Here is a 21,059-nt window from a genome sequence, read left to right as displayed (position 1 = left end):
CGTCAACCCAAGCAGCCCACTCACCCGCCCCTTCAACCACCGTCTGCCCCACCTGTGACAGAGACTGTGGGTCCCGCATTGGACTCATCAGTCACCCTGAGAACTCATTTTTAATGTGGAAGCAAGTCATCCTCGGTTCCGAGGGACTGCCTAAGAAGAGGAAGAAGGAAGAAGAAGGATAGGGGAAGTTTCTATGGATGTTGTCGATATGGAATTCCAGAAGACACTTGATAAGGTTCCGCACAAGAGATTATTAGCAAAAATGAGAGTGCATGAAATTGGGGGTAACCTTGTGACATGGGATTGGGAGGTAGGAGAAAAGGAGAGTATGGCTAAAGGGAACATTCTCTGATTGTCGGGATCTGACAAGTGGTATTCCCCAGGGATCTGTACTGGGTCCTCAGGTTTTCACCATATATATATTATTGACTTGGATCAAGGAACAGAGAGTTGTACATCCAGGTTTGCAGCTGACACTATGTTAGGAGGCACAGTAAGTTGTGTGGATAGGAGCAGGGAGTTACATAGGGACAAAATGAGGGGGATAAAGCGAAGATTCATCAGAATGACACCAGGGCTTAAAAGTTAAAATTATGAGGACAGGTTGCATAAACTTAGCTTTGTATTCCCTTGAGTATAGAAGGTTGAGGGGTGATCGGACTGAGGTGCCTAAAATGATAAAAGGGCTTCGATTGGGTAGCTACAGAGAAACTATTTCCTCTAGTGGGGGAATCCAGAACAAGAGGACATCATCTTAAAATGAGAGCCAGGACTTTTAGGAGTGAAATCAGGAAGAATTTTTTCACATAATGGGCAATGGAAATCTCGCTCCCCCGTTAAGGTTGTGGATTCTGAGTCAATTGAAATTTTCAAGATTGAGACGGATAGATTGTTTTTGTTTGATAAGGCTATTACATAGTATTTACAGCACAGAAACAGGCCATTCGGCCCAACAGGTCCACGCCAGTGATTATGCTCCACACCAAGGTATATGGTATATGGAACAAAGGCAGGTAAATGGAGTTGAGATACAGATCAGCCATGATGCGATTGAGCGACGAACGAGCTCGAGGAGCTGAATGGCCTGCTCCTGTCCTATATCAGAGGATGTAATGCTACTGACCATCCCCTGTTCCTTCTACTCCACGATCGCAGGGTGATCCTTCAGTCACTATTCGGGGGAGGGGGATTTTAACTCCCCTCACCTGGCGCAAACCGGGTAAGGGTGGGGGGGCAGCAATTAAAATGAAGCGGGTGAATTACCCATTCCTGCCCCAATCCTTTGCGATTTTAAAATGCCTGATTTTTCAAGCGTCTGAGTCAGAAGGGAGCCTCATACACTGATGCAAATTAGGGTTCTATGAGTGATTTGATAGAGGTGTACAAGATTATGACGGGTTTGGATAGGCTAGACAGGGAAAGGCTGTTCCCACTAGTTGATGGTACAAGGACTAGGGGACACAGATTTAAGGTTTTGGGCAAGAGATACGGGGGGGGATGTGAGAGAAAACTTTTTAACGCAGCGAGTGGTGAGGACCTGGAATTCGCTGCCGACGGAAGTGGTGGAAGCGGAGACACTCAATGTTTTCAAGGGGAGACTGGATAGGCACCTGAGGGAAATAAACTTGCAGAACTACAGGGATAGAGCGGGGGAATGGGACTGACTGGATTGCTCTACAGAGAGCCGGCACGGACTCGATGGGCTGAATGGCCTCCTTCTGTGCCGTTGTGACTCTATGACTCAATCGGATCCTGAGCCATCTTAACCATGATGTCAATGGGGCTCCCGCAGCGGCTGCAAGACCTTGTTGTGTCCTCTTTCCTGCAGAGCCATCACAGCGACCAGAGAGGGAGGGGATATGAGGAGGGGGCAGAGGAAGATGAAGAGAAGGTCTCATACAGCCTCTTTGATGAAATGCACTCTTCTCATGCACCGCTCCTCACTAAGATCTTCATGAAATCTGCGCGGTTTCTAATTCTTTGAAGGTGTGAGTAATATCTTATGGGCTCCGTCCCCTTTAAATGCGGCTTCACCCTCCTTTCCTCAGCTGATACTGGCAATGGGCAGACCTCTTTTACCTCATCCTTGCGCAATGCAGGCCGTTCCTACCCTACCCCTGCTCATCGCCATATATTGTAATGAGCTGCCGGCAGCATGGGCGGAAGGTTCCAGATTTGACTGGAAATGGCAGCGTAGCCAAAAACTGGGGCAGAAAACCCGCCGGTAAATCAGGATCCATCCCAGTTTGCAGTCCTCGGCGAGCGCAAACTAGCGACAAAAAAAACCAATGAAAAAGTCAAGCAAATTCGAGGCCGCGGTGAAGAGGAATCCCCAATTATGAATAATTCGTTTAAAACGTTCCTTTTGAATATCAGTGACTTTTGAGTCCACAGCCCCATGGCTAAGTGCCCTTTCAATTAGTTACATCATCGCCCGATGAATGACCCATTATGAGGGCGGCAGGCAAGCTTCCTGAACTAAAGACAGGAACAGAGCGACGACGTGCTGGTCCTTATCTCTCGCTGAGAGGGATGAATAGTTAATCAGGAGCCCCATTCATACCTACCAATAATGGAAAGGATCACCACCACGAAATCAAATATGTTCCAGCCAATCGTGAAGAAGTACTGCCGGAGGGCAATAATTTTCAGAGCGCACTCGGCGGTGAAAAGCACGATGAAGATCATGTTGATGATGAAGAGGATTCTTTCCGTGTAGGGGTCCATGTCATCTGTCTCCACCATCATCGTCACCATGTTGAGGCAGATCAGGATCATGATGATAATGTCGAAGATTTGTTTTGTAACCAAATCGAAGAATACGCCTTGGAATTTATTCTAGAAAGTGGGAAGGAAAAAAAACAAGAGGGATGACGACACATGCATGATAGAATTCTAAGTGGGACGGTTGGAATAATGATGGTGATGATGGTGAAGAACCAATGCTGTTTTCTAAAAACATTTTCCTCTAGTATTTCCTGATGGTAGGCCTCAGCTGGAATATTGTGTACAATTCCGGGCGCCACACTTTAGGAAGGATGTCAAGGCCTTGGAGAGGGTACAGAGGAGGGTTACCAGGATGACACCAGGGATGAGGGATTTCAGTTGTGTGGAGAGATTGGAGAAGCTGGGATTGTTCTCCTTAGAGCAGAGAAGGTTAGAGGGAGACCTAATAGAGGTATTCAAAATGATGAGGGGTTTTGATAGAGCAAGTAGGGAGAAACTGTTTCCTCTGGCAAGTGGGTCAGTAACCAGAGGTGATAGATTAAAAATAATTGGCAAAAGAACTAGAGGGGAGATGAGGAGAAATTTCTTCACACAGAGCGTTGTTAAGATCTGGAACGCACTACCTGAAAGGGCAGTGGAAGCAGATTTCATAGGAAATTTTAGAAGGTAATTGGACATGTGCTAGAAGAGGACTAATTTGCAGGGTTAAGGGGAAAAAGCTGGGGTGTGGGACTAAATTGGACAGCTCTTTCAAAGAGCGGGCACAAGCATGATGGGCCGAATGGTCTCCTTCTGTGCAGTCAGATTCTGTGGTATTATCTCATGTTAGAGAATGGCTCCATGGGTGTCAGCTGCCCTCCAATGCCTCACCCAAGTGACCGTTCTTACATCGAGTCTGCAGCACAGAGACGGGCCATTCGGCCCAACTGGTCTATGCCGGTGTTTATGCTCCACACGAGCCTCCTCCCACCCTACTTCACCAAACCCTATCAGCATAGCCTTCTATTCCTTTCTCCCTCATGTGTTTATATCTAGCTTCCCCTGAAATGCATCTATACTATTCATCTCAACTACTCCTTGTGGTAGCGGGCTCCACATTCTAACCACTCTCTGGGTAAAGTAGTTTCTCCTGAATTCCCTGTTGGATTTATTAGTGACTATCTTATATTTATGACCCCAAGTTTTGAACTCCCTCGCAAGTGGAAACATTTTCTCTACGTCTACCCTATCAAACCCTTTCAGAGTTTTAATGACCTCTATCAGGTCACCCCTCAGCTTTCTCTTCTAGAGAAAAGAGCCCCAGCCTGTTCAGCCTATCCTCTCAGTTCTGGTATCAACCTTGTGAATCTTTCCTGCGCCTTGCTTTTCAATTCTATCCCTCTCAAAATGAACCCCAGTGCTGGGTTTGCTTTCCTTTTAATGGTTTAATTAACCTACCTCGCTACTTTTAGTAATTTGTGTATCTGTACCCCAAGATCCCTTTGTTCCTCTACCCCATTTAGACTCTTATTATCCAAGCGACAATTCTTCATGTGTGAGCCCAGACAGTGCCTGTCCGCAAATTATTTGATCATTGAGGGGGACATCAGAATCGAGTCTTCACCTGAAAAATAGCAGGAATCACTAAGAGTGATCAGGAGCTATGACTCTCGTTCTAGGGGAATCCCTTGCCCCTTATTCATTTCTTTTAGTGGATGGTTATTCGTTATAGTACCTTGGTACTCCTGAGCCACTGCTAACGCTGATGGAAGGTACAGGAGGCCACAAAGAGGGGTGACGTCCCCTTCTCCATCTCAATGCTCTTGGCGATTTGTGGTAAGGCCTGCTCTCTGCTCTGCAACTAAAGATATCGAGGGTTTTCTGTGCAGGGAGGTTGCAGGCTCCACCAGTCCATGGTGCCACCACAATATCTTTTGAGAAAAGATATTTAACGCTCTAGTTCCACTTAAGTCTCAAGGGGGGAAAATTCGGTATCGCCCATTTTGGGGTGCTAATATCGGCCGGGTGCAAAGTTCAGCGCCCGGCGCTAATTATCGCCTCCAACTGCAAAATTCATCTCTATCGCCCCTGTAGGTGATTTGAGTGCTAAATCAGGTGCTACACACCTCTTTTAAGGCTCTAACGTCGGGGAGCGAGGTGCTACCTCAGAACGCTACTGAAGCTCAGGCGATGTCCGTTACCATGGAAGCCAGATAGACTGGCGTCCTCCAGTTCTTAAAGGGGAGGGGCCATCTTGCTGGCCAGCCACTCCCTGCTCATTGCAGCCTTGAATCTCGGCCTGGAGAGACCTCAAAAGTAATTGTGTTGGAAGCATAATGGATAGGCCCAGGGAAAGGGCTCGGCGCTTAGGAACCTCAAAAGTGGTGCTGAGGGCCAAAACTCCTTAGGACAGCGTTAAAACCAAAAATTTTGCTGACAAGAAAAGGCAGGACGTGCCCGCCTTTAAATAGCGCTCCCCCAGCCCCTTCCCGACTTGAAAACGTTCCCCTCTACCTGTCGTTCCTAGCGGCAGACGCTAAGGCAGTGGGGGCGCCACTCAATATCCGGTCTGGGGCGCTAACGGGGCGTTGCACGCGTGACTGACATCATGATCTGCAGGCGCAGGAGATCGTGGCGGTAGTGTTTAGCGCCGCCGCAAAATGGCTGGTCAATTTCGCGAGCGGAGCTAAAATCGCCGCGCTCGGGCGCTGAGTTCCTAGCACCCTGTTAGCGCCCCCCAGAGGCGCTAATGGGAGGCGCTAACCAACCGAACTTTCCCCCCTAAAAGTTTTCAAAAGCTTAGCGAGTGCCCTTTTCTCCGCTAGTTATATGACACGCCTGAACCACTGCAAGGAGCAACGCTTTGTAGCGCCCAACCACCGACTGTTACACAGGATCGGTATTGCACTGAAGAAACACCTCCACACAGTATTATTTACTTGCGTGTTCTTACCAAAGGCCTCGGGATAGGTTTCTGTGGCTTCTTTGAACCCAGTTTCTTCATAGCATTGTAATACTTCTTCTGTTCCTCCGTCATGAAGATGTCCTGACCTCCGAAGTATAAGAAAAAAATGGCACCGTTATTTTTTTCAAACATGATAATGCAAAAGTACGACCACAAATTTTCAACTATTGCTTATTCTGCAAATTCTATCACGACGCTTGTGGTGCAAGTCCAAATATCGCATTCCATATAGCGATTAAACTCATTATAAATTACATTTCCCCCCCCCCCCACCAGCAGTGCATGCTATACATTGCTACATCTAGTTACTTGAGGTTGTCAATGATAATAGGGAAGGGAGTCTATATTCTGAGAACCATGGAAATCACAATCAACAAAGCACTTGGTCTGAAAAGGTTAAAAATGGTCACGCTATTTTGTAAGTGAACATTCCCAGGTCTGCAGCTCTGTCGATGGCAAATTTAGGATTGATATCAGGAAGTTTTCTCTCTACATAAACAGTGACCAAGATGTGGAACGGGCCCCCAGATAGAGTAGTGAAGGCAAAAACCCTGGAATCATTTAAGAACCAAGTGGATGTTGCAAAGGGAGAACTTTACTCTCATCCTGGATGGCACAAATGACCTCCGGCATCCATAACCACCCTTGTGATGACCTGCAAACTTGGGCTCAATAATGGGACCTCTTTTTTTGTATTTAAAAAAAAATTCGTTCATGGGATGTGGGCGTCGCTGGCAAGGCCAGCATTTATTGCCCATCACTAGTTGCCGTTGCGAAGGTGGTGGTGAGCCACCTCCTTGAACTGCTGCTGTCTGTGTGGTGAAGGTACTCCCACAGTGCTGTTAGGGAGGGAGTTCCAGGATTTTGACCCAGCGACGATGAAGGAACGGCGATATACTTCCAAGTCAGGATGGCGTGTGACTTGGAGGGGAACTTGCAGGTGGTGGTGTTCCCATGCACCTGCTGCCCTTGTCCTTCTAGGTGGTAGAGGTCGTGGGTTTGGGAGGTGCTGCCGAAGAAGCCTTGGCGAGTTGCTGCAGTGCATCTTGTAGATGGTACACACTGCAGCCACGGTGCGCCGGTGGCGGAGGGAGTGAATGTTTAAGGTGGTGGATGGGGTGCCAATCAAGCGGGCTGCTTTGTCCTGGATGGTGTTGAGCTTCTTGAGTGTTGTTGGAGCTGCACTCATCCAGGCAAGTGGAGAGTATTCCATCACACTCCTGACTTGTGCCTTGTAGATGGTGTACAGTCCTCTGTACTAGTGCAGTTTAATTATTAGAGTTTAACCAGCTAAAACCACAAAGTTTACCACTGGTAATCCTAGTGCTGCCCTAAGCAGACTTGGCTCTTGCCAACTTGTGCCTAAACACTCTGGACTTGAGTAAATGGGGTGTGCTCTTATGGGTGGAAGAGTATGCACTCCAATCAGGCAAACAGAAGCGCGACTTATGTACATTTGTCTGCAGCTGGGTTTGAGGACTTTTATGCACAGCGATGGGTTTCTTCAAGCACGAGACATCCAGCCGACCAAACTAAAAAAAAAAAAGGAGCTTTGGAAGTGGTTTGGTACTTATCTTTTTCTTCTGTTGATTGAAGTTATCAATGATGACACCGATGAAGAGATTCAAGGTGAAGAAAGAGCCGAATATGATGAAGATTACAAAGTACACGTACATGTACTTGTTGATCTCGTACTCAGGCTGCTCATCAAGCTGCAAAAACGAAGAATCAAGAATGAAGCTCAGCGGAAGCTCGAGGAATAACACCTCATCTTTCGATTAGGCACTTGACAACCTTCCGGACTCAACACTGAGTTCAACAATTTCCGATCATAACCACTGCTCCCATTTTTTTTGGACAGCAGGTGCTGGTAATGATTCTGCTGTTGCCATTTACACCTCCTCTAGACCCATCTTTTGATTCTTTACTTTTCTCATAACCACCCCCTTTTGCCTCGCACCATCATTCCTTTTGTCATTTAATCTCTCCTGCCTTCCACCCTATCCCAGACCTTCCCCCATTGTTCTTTCCGCCCCTCGCCCCTTTCCCTGCCCCTGCACTTCCTTAAAACCTGTTACATCTCGAATTTTTTCCAGTTGTGATGAAAAGTCATCGACCTGAAACGTTAACTCTGTTTCTCTCTCCACAGATGCCGCCTGACTTGCTGAGTATTTTCCCCCAAGACGTGGGTGATGGCAGTGTCTGTTGGCTAGTTGTTTGTGCTAGGTCAACAGGCGGTTGATATGAGAATGAATTAACCGATAGTCGATTGCTTGGGAACTTATTTATTTTCACCTCAATTGAACCCATTCTCCCACCCCTCTATATACTGCTGGGATCTGCATATAGAATCATAGGAACTTACAGCACAGGAGGCCATTCGGCCCATCATGCCTGTACTGGCTCTTTGAAAGAGCAGTCGTGCTCAGTCCCACACCCTCGCTTTATGTCCGTAACCCTGTCAGTTCCTCATCCTCCAGTACCCGTCCAACTCCCTTTTAATATTATTTATGGAATCAGCTTCCACCACCTTTTCAGGTCGCGCGTTACAGATCCTGACAACTCTTTGAGTGAAAAAATTTCTCCTCATCTCCCGTCTAGATCTTTTTCCAATGATTTTGCATCTATGACCTCTAGTTTTTGACCTACTTTCAGAGGGAATAGTTTTTTTTCCTATTTACTCTATCAAAACCTCTCATCGTCTTGAAAACCTCCATTAGGTCACCACTTAACCTTCCCTGTTCCAGGGAGAACAGTCCTAACTTTTCCAACCTCTCCTCATAACTGAAGTCCCTCATCCCTGGCAACATCCTGGTAAACCTCCTCTGTACTCTTCCTAAGGCCTTGACATCTTTCCTGAAGTGCGGGGCCCAGAACTGTCCGCAATACTCCAGCTGAGGCCTAACCAGTGATTTATAAACTACTAGCATGATCTCTGCTTTTTATATTCTATTCCTCTATTTATAAACCAAGTAACCCATCTGCTTTATTAAAATGGAGAAAAAAAAAACATGTTGGTGAGATTTTACAAGGAGGTATAATTTCTTGGTCTTAGAAGTTTGCACTGCTGGCTAAACTAAAACGATTGACTGGACAATGAGACGATGTCTCCGAATTCCTGGCACCCAAAGCCTGAATTTGTAAACGTCCATCCTTCAATGCCATTCCAATACATTCCACCATAAAGAAAAAGAAAAGAACTTGCATTTCTATAGCGCCTTACATGACCTCAGGACGTCCCAAAGCGCTTTACAGCCAATGAAGTACTTTTTTTTGAAGTGTAGTCACTTTTGTAATGTAGGAAACGCGGCAGCCAATTTGTGCACAGCAAGCTCCCACAAACAGCAATGTGATAATGACCAGATAATCTATTATTAGTGATGTTGGTTGAAGGATAAATATTGATTGGCCTGAACACTGGGGATAACTCCCCTGCTCTTCTATCGAAATAGCGCCGTGGGATCTTTTACGTCCACATGAGAGAGCAGATGGGGCCACAGTTTAACATCTCATCTGAAAGATGGCACCTCTGACAGTGCAGCGCTCCCTCAGTACTGCACTGGAGTGTCAGCCTAGATTTTGTGCTTCAAGTCTCTGGAGTGGGACTTGAATCCACAACCTTCTGACCGAGAAGCAAGGGTGCTACCCACTGAGCCATGGCTAGCACCATAAGGCGCTAGGATGTGGCGTTGTCCCCATGATACACTACATAGAAAGGTCCTCCAATTCTGGCCTGTTGCACAACCCTGATTTAATCACACCACCATTGGTGGCTGTGCTTTTAGCTGCCGAGACCCTAAGCTTTGAAATTCCCTCACTAAACCTCTCCGCTCCTCTACCTCTCCCTCCTCCTTTAAGACGCTCCTTAAAACTTACCTCTTTGGCCAAGCTTTTGGTCGGCTGTCCTGAGATCTCCTTATGTGGCTCGGTGTCACATTTTGTTTGCTAAGGCTCCTGTGAAGCTTCTTGGGACGTTTAACTAAGGCGCTATATAAATATAAGTTGTTGCTGTCTTGATCTTGGTGGTCCCATCAAGGGGAAATGGCGGTGGGAGGTAAGCTGGCCCCTGGGAGTGATTGAATTGTAGCTTTGAGATGTTGCCAATGCTTTGTCCACCTTATTCGATGTCCACTAGTTACTCATCTACTCACATTACTTTCCCATTGGCAGGCCAGAAACGTCAGACCAGCAGAGGGGAGGAGCGCCCCTGCAAAGGGGAGGAGCGCCCCTGCAAAGGGGAGGAGCGCCCCAGCAGAGGGGAGGAGCGCCCCTGCAAAGGGGAGGAGCGCCCCAGCAGAGGGGAGGAGCGCCCCTGCAAAGAGGAGGAGAGCCCCTGCAAAGGGGAGGAGCGCCCCTGCAAAGGGGAGGAGCGCCCCAGCAGAGGGGAGGAGCGCCCCAGCAGAGGGGAGGAGCGCCCCAGCAGAGGGGAGGAGCGCCCCAGCAGAGGGGAGGAGCGCCCCTGCAAAGGGGAGGAGAGCCCCTGCAAAGGGGAGGAGCGCCCCTGCAGAGGGGAGGAGCGCCCCTGCAGAGGGGAGGAGCGCCCCTGCAGAGGGGAGGAGCGCCCCTGCAGAGGGGAGGAGCGCCCCTGCAGAGGGGAGGAGCGCCCCTGCAAAGGGAAGGAGCGCCCCTGCAAAGGGGAGGAGCGCCCCTGCAAAGGAGAGGAGCGCCCCTGCAAAGGGGAGGAGCGCCCCTGCAAAGGGGAGGTGCGCCCCTGCTACGACAGGCCCAAAATGCAGTGGCGGAACTTGGCTTGGCCGACTGGGGTTGGTAGAACTCAAGATCTGACCGACTTGGCAGGAAGGGGACCGAGCTGGGAACTGGGGAAAGGCCAGCTTTGCTGGTCCAAAGGCCGACTCGGGAACCGCACAGACCTGCAAGCCAAACCTGAAGGGTTTAAGTTACACTCCAGTGCTTGAGTAGATGATATAGGCTGCACCCTCTCAGGACTGCATTGACAAGAGACAGTGACCTTCAAATGAGATGTTGCCTTGTGCTCTCACCAGGGTCATCAGGGTCCAAGTCCCCTGGTGCATTTTGTAGAAGAGCAGGGAGTTCTCGTATTGCCTTCACCAATGCTGAAAACAGATTAACAGCCCTCGACTGGCCTCCACCTGATATACTTGTGGTTGTTTCAAAAAGATTTCACCTATTTCTAATCAGACCTTAATCCATACAGTTCAATAGCATATGCAACATGTAAGCAAGAACAACAAAGTTTTGGGAGTATTTCCTCTTGTAAAAAAAATTCTGAACACAGGGTAGGGAATATAATAAGACGTGTTATCATTTTCTTACGTTTCGTGAATCGACAGCAGCGTACATTATGTTCATCCAGCCCTTGAAAGTTGCCTGGAAAAGAAGAAAAAATGCATTTAAAAATGACGCATTTTTGAATTTCCAATCCTTTAGCTGTAAATCCAGGGTTTTGGAAATATTCCAACTTGCAGGCCTCAGTGCGACGTTCTACTCCTCCTAGAACTAGTGTTCAATGTGAGGTCATCCACTTTGGACCTAAGAAAGGTAGATCAGGGTATTTTGTAAATGGCGAGAGGCTCGGAACTGTGGAGGAGCGGAGAGATTTAGTGGTCCAAGTACAGAAATCACTAAAAGCTAGTGGACAGGTACAAAAAATAATTTAAAAGGCTAATGAAATGTTGGCCTCTATCTGAAGAGGGCTGGAATACAAAGGGATGGAAGTCATGTTACAGCTGTACAGAGTTCTGGTTAGATCCCATTTACAATACTGCGTTCAGTTCGGGGCACCGCCCCTCAGGAAGGATATACTGGCCTTGGAGTGGGTGCAGCACAGCTTCACCAGATACCAGGGCTAAAAGGGTTAAATTATGAGGACAGGTTGCATAGACGAGGCTTCTATTCCCTTGAATATAGAAGATTAAAGGGTGATCTAATTGAGGTAGATGGAGAGATATAACTTCCTCTGGTGGGAGAGTCTAGAACAAGAACACCTTAAAATTAGAGCCAGGCCATTCAGGGGTGATGTCAGGAAGCATTTCTTCACACAAAGGGTAGTGGAAATCTGGAACTCTCTCCCCCCAATTGAAAATGTCAAAACTGAGATTGATCAATTTTTGTTAGGCAAGGCTATTAAGGGTTACGGAACCAAAGCGAGGAGATGGATCAAGACACAGATTAGCCATGATATAACTGAATGGTGGGGGGGACAGGCTAGAGGGGCTAAACCACCTACTCCCTTTCCAATAGTTAACAAACATGATGGCCAAGGCCATTAGTTTACATCGACTGAATGGACGCGGATTTAAGTCGGCCTGGCTGCGGGGGGGGGGGGGTTAATGGGCCGGTAATGACCCGAAAATGGCGTGGGGTCACATTTAGGCCGCCATCTTCCAATGGGCATTAGAGCATGCGTCTGCTTGTAGCGGTGGACCCTTTCAAAAAGCAAACTAGCGTCCTGCGACGTACATGGGTTGCAAATTTCGAGGGACAAATTGAGCGGAGTGCACGCGCGGGCGCTTACGTTCTGACTATTTGTCCCAGGCGGTCATATTAATTATGGCCACCAATCTTTTTTTGATTTAGTTTTCGCGGGGCCAGGAGCAGGAACGTTCCTTTAGGCTCCATGAGAATATTGTGGGCCGTTGTCGTCGCGGGCTTGCCCCCTTCCACGATCGGATAACACCCCCCTCCCTCCCTCCCGACCAGACCTACCAGGCCTACTGGCCGGCTCAGCAGCCAAGCCCACCGGACGTCCACCCCTACCTTCAACGTGAGGTCCCTTTGGGGCACGAACCTCACACTGGTTCGGGCTTCTCCGCTGGCCCAGTGGGTGGCGGGGTGACCAGCGTGCTCCCCCAACCAGTGCTTTTGTGTTTTTTGGGGGGATTGCATTTCACCATTCTGTCAAATTATCTGTGAAAACCACCCTTCGCTATCCTCCCAATATCTTTCCCAGGGGTTGGGGTTTACAAATAACAAGAGCTTTGTTTGCCCATCTTAACAGATTAATCAACGCTATGTGCCAAGGAAAAATCTTACATAGAATCACGATGTAGGTCCCGATATTTACAGGGAGGTGGGGAGGGAGCAAGGGGGGTGAGGGGCCACTGTCAGTAGCCGGGAATCCCGGAAATCCGGGAAAGGTGGCAAGTGATGAATTTAACGGCAGGATCCCATTTGAATTTTTGTATTCAATTTCCCGCCCGGCAACTGGCCATTGAGTGGTCTAACCAAGGTTCGATACAAGTTTAACATAACTTCTCTGCTTTTCAATTCTATTCCTCCAGAAATGAACCCCTGTGCTTGGTTTGATTTTCTTTTTATGGCCTTATTAACCTGCGTCACTACTGTTAGTGATTTGTGTATCTGTACCCTCAGATCCCTCTGTTCCTCTACCCCATTTAGACCCTTATTATCCAAGCAGTATGTGGCCTCCTTATTCTTCCTACCAAAATGTAACACCTCACACTTACCTATATTGAAATTAATTTGCCAATTACCCACCCATTCTGCAAAGTTATTAATGTCCTCTTGTATTTTGTCACAGTCTTCCTCCAATTTGGTGTCATCCGCAAGTTTTGAAATTGTATTTCCAATTTCTGAGTCCAAATTGTTAATGTAAATTGTGAACAACAGCGGTCCCAGCACGATCCTTGTGGAACACCACTTCCCACCTTTTGCCTGTCTGAATAGCTACCCTTAATCCATACTCTCTGTTGTCTGTTCTGTAGCTAGCTTGCTATCCATTCTGCTACTTGCCCCTAACTTTATATGCACTTAACTTAGTTGTGAGTCTATTATGCTGTACCTTATCGAAGACCTTTTAAAAATCCAAATATATTACATCTGCTACATTACCTGTGTCTACTCTTTCTGTTACTTCTTCAAAGAATTCATTAAGGTTGGTCAAGCATGAACTTCCCTTTTGAAATCCGTACTGACTTCTCTATTATATTTTCGGTATCTAGATGTTTTTTATTATATCTTTCCTACCACCGACGTTAAGCTAACTGGTCCATAGTTCCCTGAACTTGTTCTATCTCCCTTTTTTACATACAGGAATCATATTGGCCCGGATTTTGCGGACAGCGCTGACAGCTGCCCACAAAGTTTTTGCAGGCTTTGGAGCGCAGACTTGCTCTAATCCAGTGTCTGATCCAGCGTGGCACCCTCTACAGGGGATATGTGGCATCTGTGAGCAGGATAAGCAACAGCGAATCTTTTCAACCAATCAGATTGAAGAATTCTCACTGAGACATGCAGGCCTAGAAATTCGGTGGCGTCCCAAACGGGGCGCCAAGCTCGCCTGGGCACCGGAATTACCGCTGCGATCGGAGCCGTTGCGCCTGCCGGAAATTCAGTTTGAGCGCCCCAAGAGGGACGCGGGGTGCTGCTCGAGGCGCCCCGCGTCCCTCTTAGGGCGCTGAAACTGAATATTGCAGCGCTACGTGCCGCAGCGCCACACACTGCGGCACAGCGCGCTGTGGTACTGCAGGCCTTCCTCCCCTTCTTAAGGGGGAGGGGCCTGCACCAGCGCAATGACCGATCGCGAGTGCCGACAAAAGAGCCCAGCACCGAGGAGAAGTACCGGGCTCTCGGAACACAGCCGGCAGTGCCCGGGGTGGAGGGGATCAGGAGGCCGGGGACGGAGGTGCTGGCAGGCAGCCACCGGAAAAAATGGCTGCCCCGCACCTCCACCTTAATTTGCGCCACTACCGCCACAGGTGGGCCCCGTGAACCGGGCGCGATTTGCGACCGGCGTTACAGAGGCGGGCGCGACCAAATATCGCGATCGGGGCGGTAGCAGGGTGCTGCGCACACCGATGACGTCATCAGTGACGGCGCAGCGCTACAGGCCAACGCCACCATTAGCGCCCCGCTAAATATCGCGGGAGGCGTGGCCAGTGGCGCTAAAGCCACTGAGTGCCCTCTTTAGGCGCTAACTGGTGGCGCAGCCCACCGAATTTCTAGGCCGCAGTGTCTAAACCAGGAAGTATAAAGCAGGAAGTATAAATTAGATTTAAATCACGTACAAAATGTGGAATAAAGACTGGGAAAGACAGATGGAATTAAGAGAGAGATAAAAAGATCAGACAGAAAAAGTTAAAGAAATTATTTCAATTTAAACAAAAATCTTCAACAATAATTAACTTCTGAAGGAATGAGACTCCACACTTGTAAAATTAAATTTTCAGGGCCGGAGAGGTTATTTGGCAGTAATTATCACTTATCATGCCGTTAAAAATTCGCTTAGTCCTGAATGCACCAGCCGTAACATTTTATGGTGTCTTTAGCGGGGAGCGAATGGGCAAATACCCCAAGTTCATGCCATTGCACTGATTTCAGTGCTGAGTCTATTGGCAAGGACTGCAACTGCGCACCCTGTAGAGGTATCTCTGACAGCAATGTCCAGATTTCTGCATTTATCTGCGCATGTGCGGACTCCGGAAGTTGCTGTCTGATTTACTCCATAATAACGGTGTGCGCTGATAGCCTCACCGTTATTATTGATGCAAAATCTGGGCCAATGTGATCAAATCACTCGCATGCTTTAGTATAGTTTAATATCTCCGTATTTCTAACAGTGAGTGACATGTAATGGCATTATAGAAATGCGAATAACGGCACTTAATTTATAGTTACAGAGTTTAACTTTCGGGCAATGGAGTGAAGTAAAGAAATGTTACCACCAGCCTGAAAAGGTTAATGGTGCTGCAATATCACTAAAAGGTTAGATTTATGTACTTTCAATTTAGATTAAATACCACGCAACAGCAGGCAAATTAGTTTATTCACAGTACTGACTCTTTAATCCTCCCCTCTGAATAACTCATTCCTTACAATTATAATGTGACTGTACATACAGCATATTCATGCATAGCTGTAGAAAGGAAGTATTTTATATATGGATCTCTAGTGAGTCAGAGGGAATGCTTCATTACATGGGCCCACTAAGTCAAACATAAACTGCTCCTTCAACTCCCAGTGGAGCCAGAGATAACCAACCCCGCACTCGCCCCACCCCCTCCCCAAACACCAAGATTTCTCTTTCTTTCTCTTACTCCTTCCTCTTCCCCATCCCGCCCAATGGGAGTAAATAGTGGTCTGGGTGAGAAACATCATGAACAACAACGACGACATGTTTATATAGTGCCTTTAACGTAGTAAAATGTCCCAAGGCGCTTCATAGGAGCGTTGTCAACTGAGCCACTTAAGGAGATATTAGGACAGGTGACCAAAAGCTTGGTCAAAGAGATAGGTTTTAAGCAGCGTCTTAAAGGAGAAGAGAGAAGTAGATAGACGGAGTGGTTTAGGGAGGGAATTCCAGAGCTCACGGCCTTGGCAACAGAAGGAACGGCCGCCAATGGTGGAGCGATTAAAATCAGGGATGCTCAAGAGGCCAGAATTGGAGGAGCGCAGATATCTCGGGGGGGTTGTAGTGCTGGAGGAGATTACAGAGATAGGGAGGGGCGAGGCCATGGAGGGATTTGAAAACAAGGATGAGAATTTTGAAATTGAGGCGTTGCTTAACTGGGAGCCAATGTAGGTCAGCGAGCACAGGGGTGATGGGTGAATGGGACTTGGTGCGAGTTAGGACATGGGCAGCCGAGTTTTGGATGACCTCAAATTTATGTAAGAAGCCAGCCAGGAGTGCGTTGGAATAGTCAAGTCTAGAGGTAACAAAGGCATGGATGAGGGTTTCAGCATCAGGTGAGCTGAGGCGGGGCGGAGACGGACGATGTTACGGAGGTCTTAGTTATGCCGTGGCTATGTGATCGGAAGCTCATTTCAGTAAGGTTGCGAACCTTGTGGTGTAGACTTTGTAGAGATTAAATTGTCTTGCATTTCTATAGTGCCTTTCACAACCTCAGAATGTCCCAAAGCGCTTTATAGCCAATTAAGTAGTTTTTGAAGTGCAGTCACTGTTGTAATCTTCTTCTTCTTCTTAGGTAGTCCCTCAGAACTGACGATGACTTGCTTCCACATTAAAAATGAGTTCGCAGGTGACTGATGAGTCCAATGCGGGACCTACAGTCTCTGTCACAGGTGGGGCAGATGGTGGTTGAAGGGGCGGGTGGGTGGGGTGCTTGGGTTGACGTGCGCTCCTTGCGCTGCCTGCGCTTGGCTTCCGCTTGCTCCCGGCGAAGGATGTAGGCAACACAGCAGCCAATTTTTCACACAGCAAACTGCAACGTGATAATGACCAGATAATCTGTTTTAGTAATGTTAGTTGAGGGATAAATGTTGGTCAGGAGAACTGCCCCTGCTCTTTTTCGAATAGTGCCATGGGATCTTTTACATCCACCTGAGAGGGCAGACGAGGACTCAGTTTAACGCCTCATCTGAAAGACGGCACCTCTGACAGTGCAGCACTCCCTCCGCACTGCACTGGAGTGTCAGCCTAGATTTTGTCCCCAAGTCTCTGGAGTGGGGCTTGAACCCACAGCCTTTTGTCTCAGAAGGTGAGTGTGCTGCCAACTGAGCCACAGCTGACACGACCTGATGCACACAAAATCTTTATAAAATACACGCATATATAACACAGATAAATATATTTATAAAGGTTTTGAGACACGGTCATCATATGTGTTTACCAAAAACGCGCTGACTAGCTGCAATTTCCAGGAGCTTATCCAAAACGACTAAAAACACTTATCCTGATTGACAATCAAAAAGACTTTACATCTATCCATTAGTACCTGGCATTTCAGCATGTCTCTCAAAGCGGTATTAAAGATGCACTCGTGAAGATGTAAGTCCGGAAATTGCTATTGAGAGGTTACCTGAGGGTCGCTGTTGCTTTTTAAGGCTTACAATCAAAGCTGTTACACGCTGTTATATTATATTCAGTAGGTGAGCTAAAAAGTGAGCTAGGGGTGGGGGGGGCAGCTAATGAAAAGGTAAAAAGAATAATCCTCACAATCAGCAGTGACCTACAATTAGGAGGCATTTAAACAGCGGACATGGTGCTGGAGAGCCTGAGACAGTTAGTTGCTGAAGAATTGGGCGATGCAGAGTAAAGGTTTACTGGCCAGGTTTACTGCCCAGTTGCTGGACTCCCTACCTCCTCTAGACCCATCTTTGGTTTCTTTACTTGTCCCATTACCATCCCCTTTTGCCTCGCACCATCATCCCTTTTGTCACTTAATCCCTCCTGCCTTCCGCCCTATCTCAGAAACTTCCCTTTTCCCCTGTGCTCGCTGACCTACATTGGCTCCTGGTTAAGCAGCGCCTCAATTTCAAAATTCTCATCCTTGTTTTCAAATCCCTCCATGGCCTCGCCCCCCTCCCTATCTCTGTAATCTCCTCCAGCCCCACAACCCCCCGAGATATCTGCGCTCCTCTAATTCTGCCCTCTTGAGCATCCCTGATTATAATCGCTCAACCATTGGCGGCCGTGCCTTCTGTTGCCGAGGCCCTCAGCTCTGGAATTCCCTGCCTAAACCTCTCCGCCTCTCTACCTCTCTCTCCTCCTTTAAGACGCTCCTTAAAACCTATCTGACCAAGCTTTTGGTCACCTGGCCTAATTTATCCTTATGTGGGTTGGTGTCACATTTTTTGTCTTAAAATACTCCTGTGCAGAGACCTGGGACGTTTTACTACGTTAAAGGCGCCATATAAATACAAGTTGTTGTTTCCTCCCCTCTCCCACTTTTTCCCTGGCTTTGTACTTGCTTAAAACCGGTTACATCTGAAACTTCTTCCAATTGTGATGAAAGGCCATCGACCTGAAACGTTAACTCTGTTTCCCTCTCCGCAGATGCTGCCTGACCTGCTGAGTGTTTTCCAGTGTTTTCTGTTTTTATTTCAGCTCCCCATTTGAAAGTCAGACATCCTGTTCTTATTTTTACATGCTACTTTAATTTTACATTATTATTTGTAGTTAAGTAGCAAAATTAATGGCAATTTGGTAAACAGAAGTAAAGCTGGTTGTTGCCTGGGGGTTCCTCAGTAGTGCAGGATCTGAGACAGAAAACTGAATGTACTACAGCACCACTACTGGCAGGAAGGTGTAATTACAGGGCAAATGAATGCTTCCCAGTGTTTTCTGGTTTTATTTCAGATTTCCAGCATCCACAGTATTTTGAGTGAAGCCCTGCGCCCAGGCATAGTGTCAGCCAGTGGCTCAGTTGGCAGCACCCTCGCCTCTGAGTCAGAAGGTTGTGGGTTCGAGTCCCACTCCATGAGACTTGAGCACAAAAATCTAGGCTGACACTCCAGTGCAGTACTGAGGGAGTGCGGCACTGTCGGAGGTGCCATCTTTCGGATGAGATGTTAAACCGAAGCCCTGTCTGCTCTCTCGGGTGGATGTAAAATATCCCATGGCACTATTTCGAAGAAGAGCAGGGGAGTTATCCCTGGCCAATATTTATCCCTCAACCAACATCACTAAAACAGATTATCTGGTCATTATCACATTGCTGTTTGTGGGACCTTGCTGTGCGCAAATTGGCTGCACTTCAAGAAGTATTTCATTGGCTGTAAAGTGCTTTGGGACGTCCGGTGGTGGTGAAAGGCGCTATAGAAATGCAAGTCTTTCTTTCAGGCAGCACACTGAGCAAAGCAATCACTCCGTACGGCTCGTCGTGTAGGTATCGCAGACCGAGGTCTCTGCAGCAATGCGGTTGTTTAAGAGCGCCAGCAACGAGTCGCATGGCCAATGCTTCAGCAATGGCGTACGGTGCGCTGTGCTCCGAACAAGCTATTCTGATGACAATAATAAGCTGTATCGCTGTAGAGCTCAGATCCGGCTTTCACTCAACGGCAATTGTGAGCATTCAGGAAACAGGCAGTAAGTGAGGGTGAACCAGCATTCACTAAATTACAGGTCATTAATGCTCAAATGCCATCAATAGTAAGCATAAAGCTGTCAAACGGTTTTCAGGTTATAATTTCTCTCACACGTGTGTGCATTATCCGTGTGCATATGCATTTGCGCACTTTTTAAGGTCTTACGTTCTCCTAAAGATGTTGCCTGCTGCAGAGTAATGGTTCCACGGGGGGCTGCGTGCCTCACAAAAGTGGCCGTTCTTCTTGCGTGAGCCTGGACACAGGGCTGACAAGCTCTTCGACTCTGGGCGGCAGCACATGCAAACCCAACCCAAATGGTCCCACATGCACACGGAAAGTGGAAAAAGCACACTGGAAAAGCAGGGATCACTGGATAGCGATCAGGAGCGGGAATTTTTCCCTAATCCACGGACATTTCTTGCACGCCCTGAGATAAGCTAACTCAGCACCTTAACCTCTACGACAGGAAACTCTTTGGTATCCGGCACCGGCGGGACCGGGATGGTGCCGGTTGATTAAAATTTCCAGATGACAGAGAAGGTTATCTACCGAGGCTATTTTTAACAAACAAAAATTAAAAAATCAAGAAATGTGCAGTATACAGTAATTGGCGGATCGGAAGAGACTACCGGCAGCGCGGGAGAGTCAGACTCCTGTTATTGAGGTATTCGGACTTCCGACAGCGCCAAGAAGCCGAGTAGTGGCAGTTTGGAGAACTACCCCCACTGACTAACTCGGACACCGCGGGAGACTCGGACTCGGCAACATTTCCGGTTATTGAGGTGTTGTTTTCAGAGTATGAATTTTGCCGGTTAATAGAGAATTCCGGATAGGTGTTGTTTAAACGAGAGTTTCCTGTACCTTCGACAATGCAATGACAACAACAAAAACCTGCATTTATATAGCGCCTTTAATGTAGTAAAACATTTCAAGCCACTTCAAGGGTATTAGGGCAGACAACCAAAAGCTTTGTCAAAGAGGTAGGTTTGATGCAGCGTCTTAAACGAGAGAGAGATAGAGAGAGATTTCCAGAGCTTGGGGCCGAGGCAGCTGAAGGCACGGCCGCCAATGGTGGAGCGATTAAAATTGGGGGATGCGCAAGAGGCCAGAATTGGAGGAACGCAGAGATCTCGGAGGGTTGTAGGGCTGGAGGAGATCACAGAGATAGGGAGGGGGGCGAGGTCATGGAGGGAACTGAAAACAAGGATGAGAATTTTAAAATCGAGGCATTGCCAGATCGGGAGCCAATGTGGGTCAGCGAGTGATGGGTGAACGGGACTTGGTGCGAGTTAGGGTACGGGCAGCAGAGTTTTTGGATGATGGAGTTGACGGAGGGTGAAACCAAAATATTCTGAAATAATTTTTTTTTAAATGCCCATTTAGATTTGTAAGGATTGGCGATGGAGTGCATGCCTCGCAGTACTGTATCCAAACAAAGGTCCCTGCATCAGGACAACAAAAGCAAATCCTATCACAGCGAGCCACCTCTATTTGCTCTCCTCTCAATGGTGTTAATTTTAGATTGCCTGTTACATCTGGGTGATTGAACGTTTCAAATGCAAATTAAGTGCTGTGATTCTGTGCATCATCGAGTTGGAACAGGAGGGCTGGTGTGCGACTG

General features: G+C 47.7%; 1 protein-coding gene across 2 annotated transcripts in view; it reads right to left on the bottom strand.

Annotated features, from left to right (window-relative positions):
- Positions 1 to 21,059, bottom strand: part of scn5lab (sodium channel, voltage gated, type V-like, alpha b) — a 524,522-nt gene that overhangs the window by 26,586 nt on the left and 476,877 nt on the right. For both annotated transcript variants that reach the window (XM_085987471.1, XM_085987470.1), the window contains 4 exons: positions 10,967 to 11,020; positions 7,246 to 7,383; positions 5,660 to 5,764; positions 2,568 to 2,838 (listed from right to left, as the gene is read on the bottom strand). In XM_085987471.1, the coding sequence (XP_085843597.1) occupies positions 2,568 to 2,838; positions 5,660 to 5,764; positions 7,246 to 7,383; positions 10,967 to 11,020 (568 nt within the window). The remainder of the gene's footprint in view (positions 1 to 2,567; positions 2,839 to 5,659; positions 5,765 to 7,245; positions 7,384 to 10,966; positions 11,021 to 21,059) is intronic.

The sequence above is a fragment of the Somniosus microcephalus genome, chromosome 5 (assembly GCF_052327205.1).
Source record: "Somniosus microcephalus isolate GS21.2 chromosome 5, FLI_Smic_1.0, whole genome shotgun sequence".
In the NCBI taxonomy this organism is placed as follows: domain Eukaryota; kingdom Metazoa; phylum Chordata; class Chondrichthyes; order Squaliformes; family Somniosidae; genus Somniosus; species Somniosus microcephalus.
Note: the sequence above shows the minus strand (reverse complement) of the source record. Positions and strands in the feature narration are given on the sequence as shown.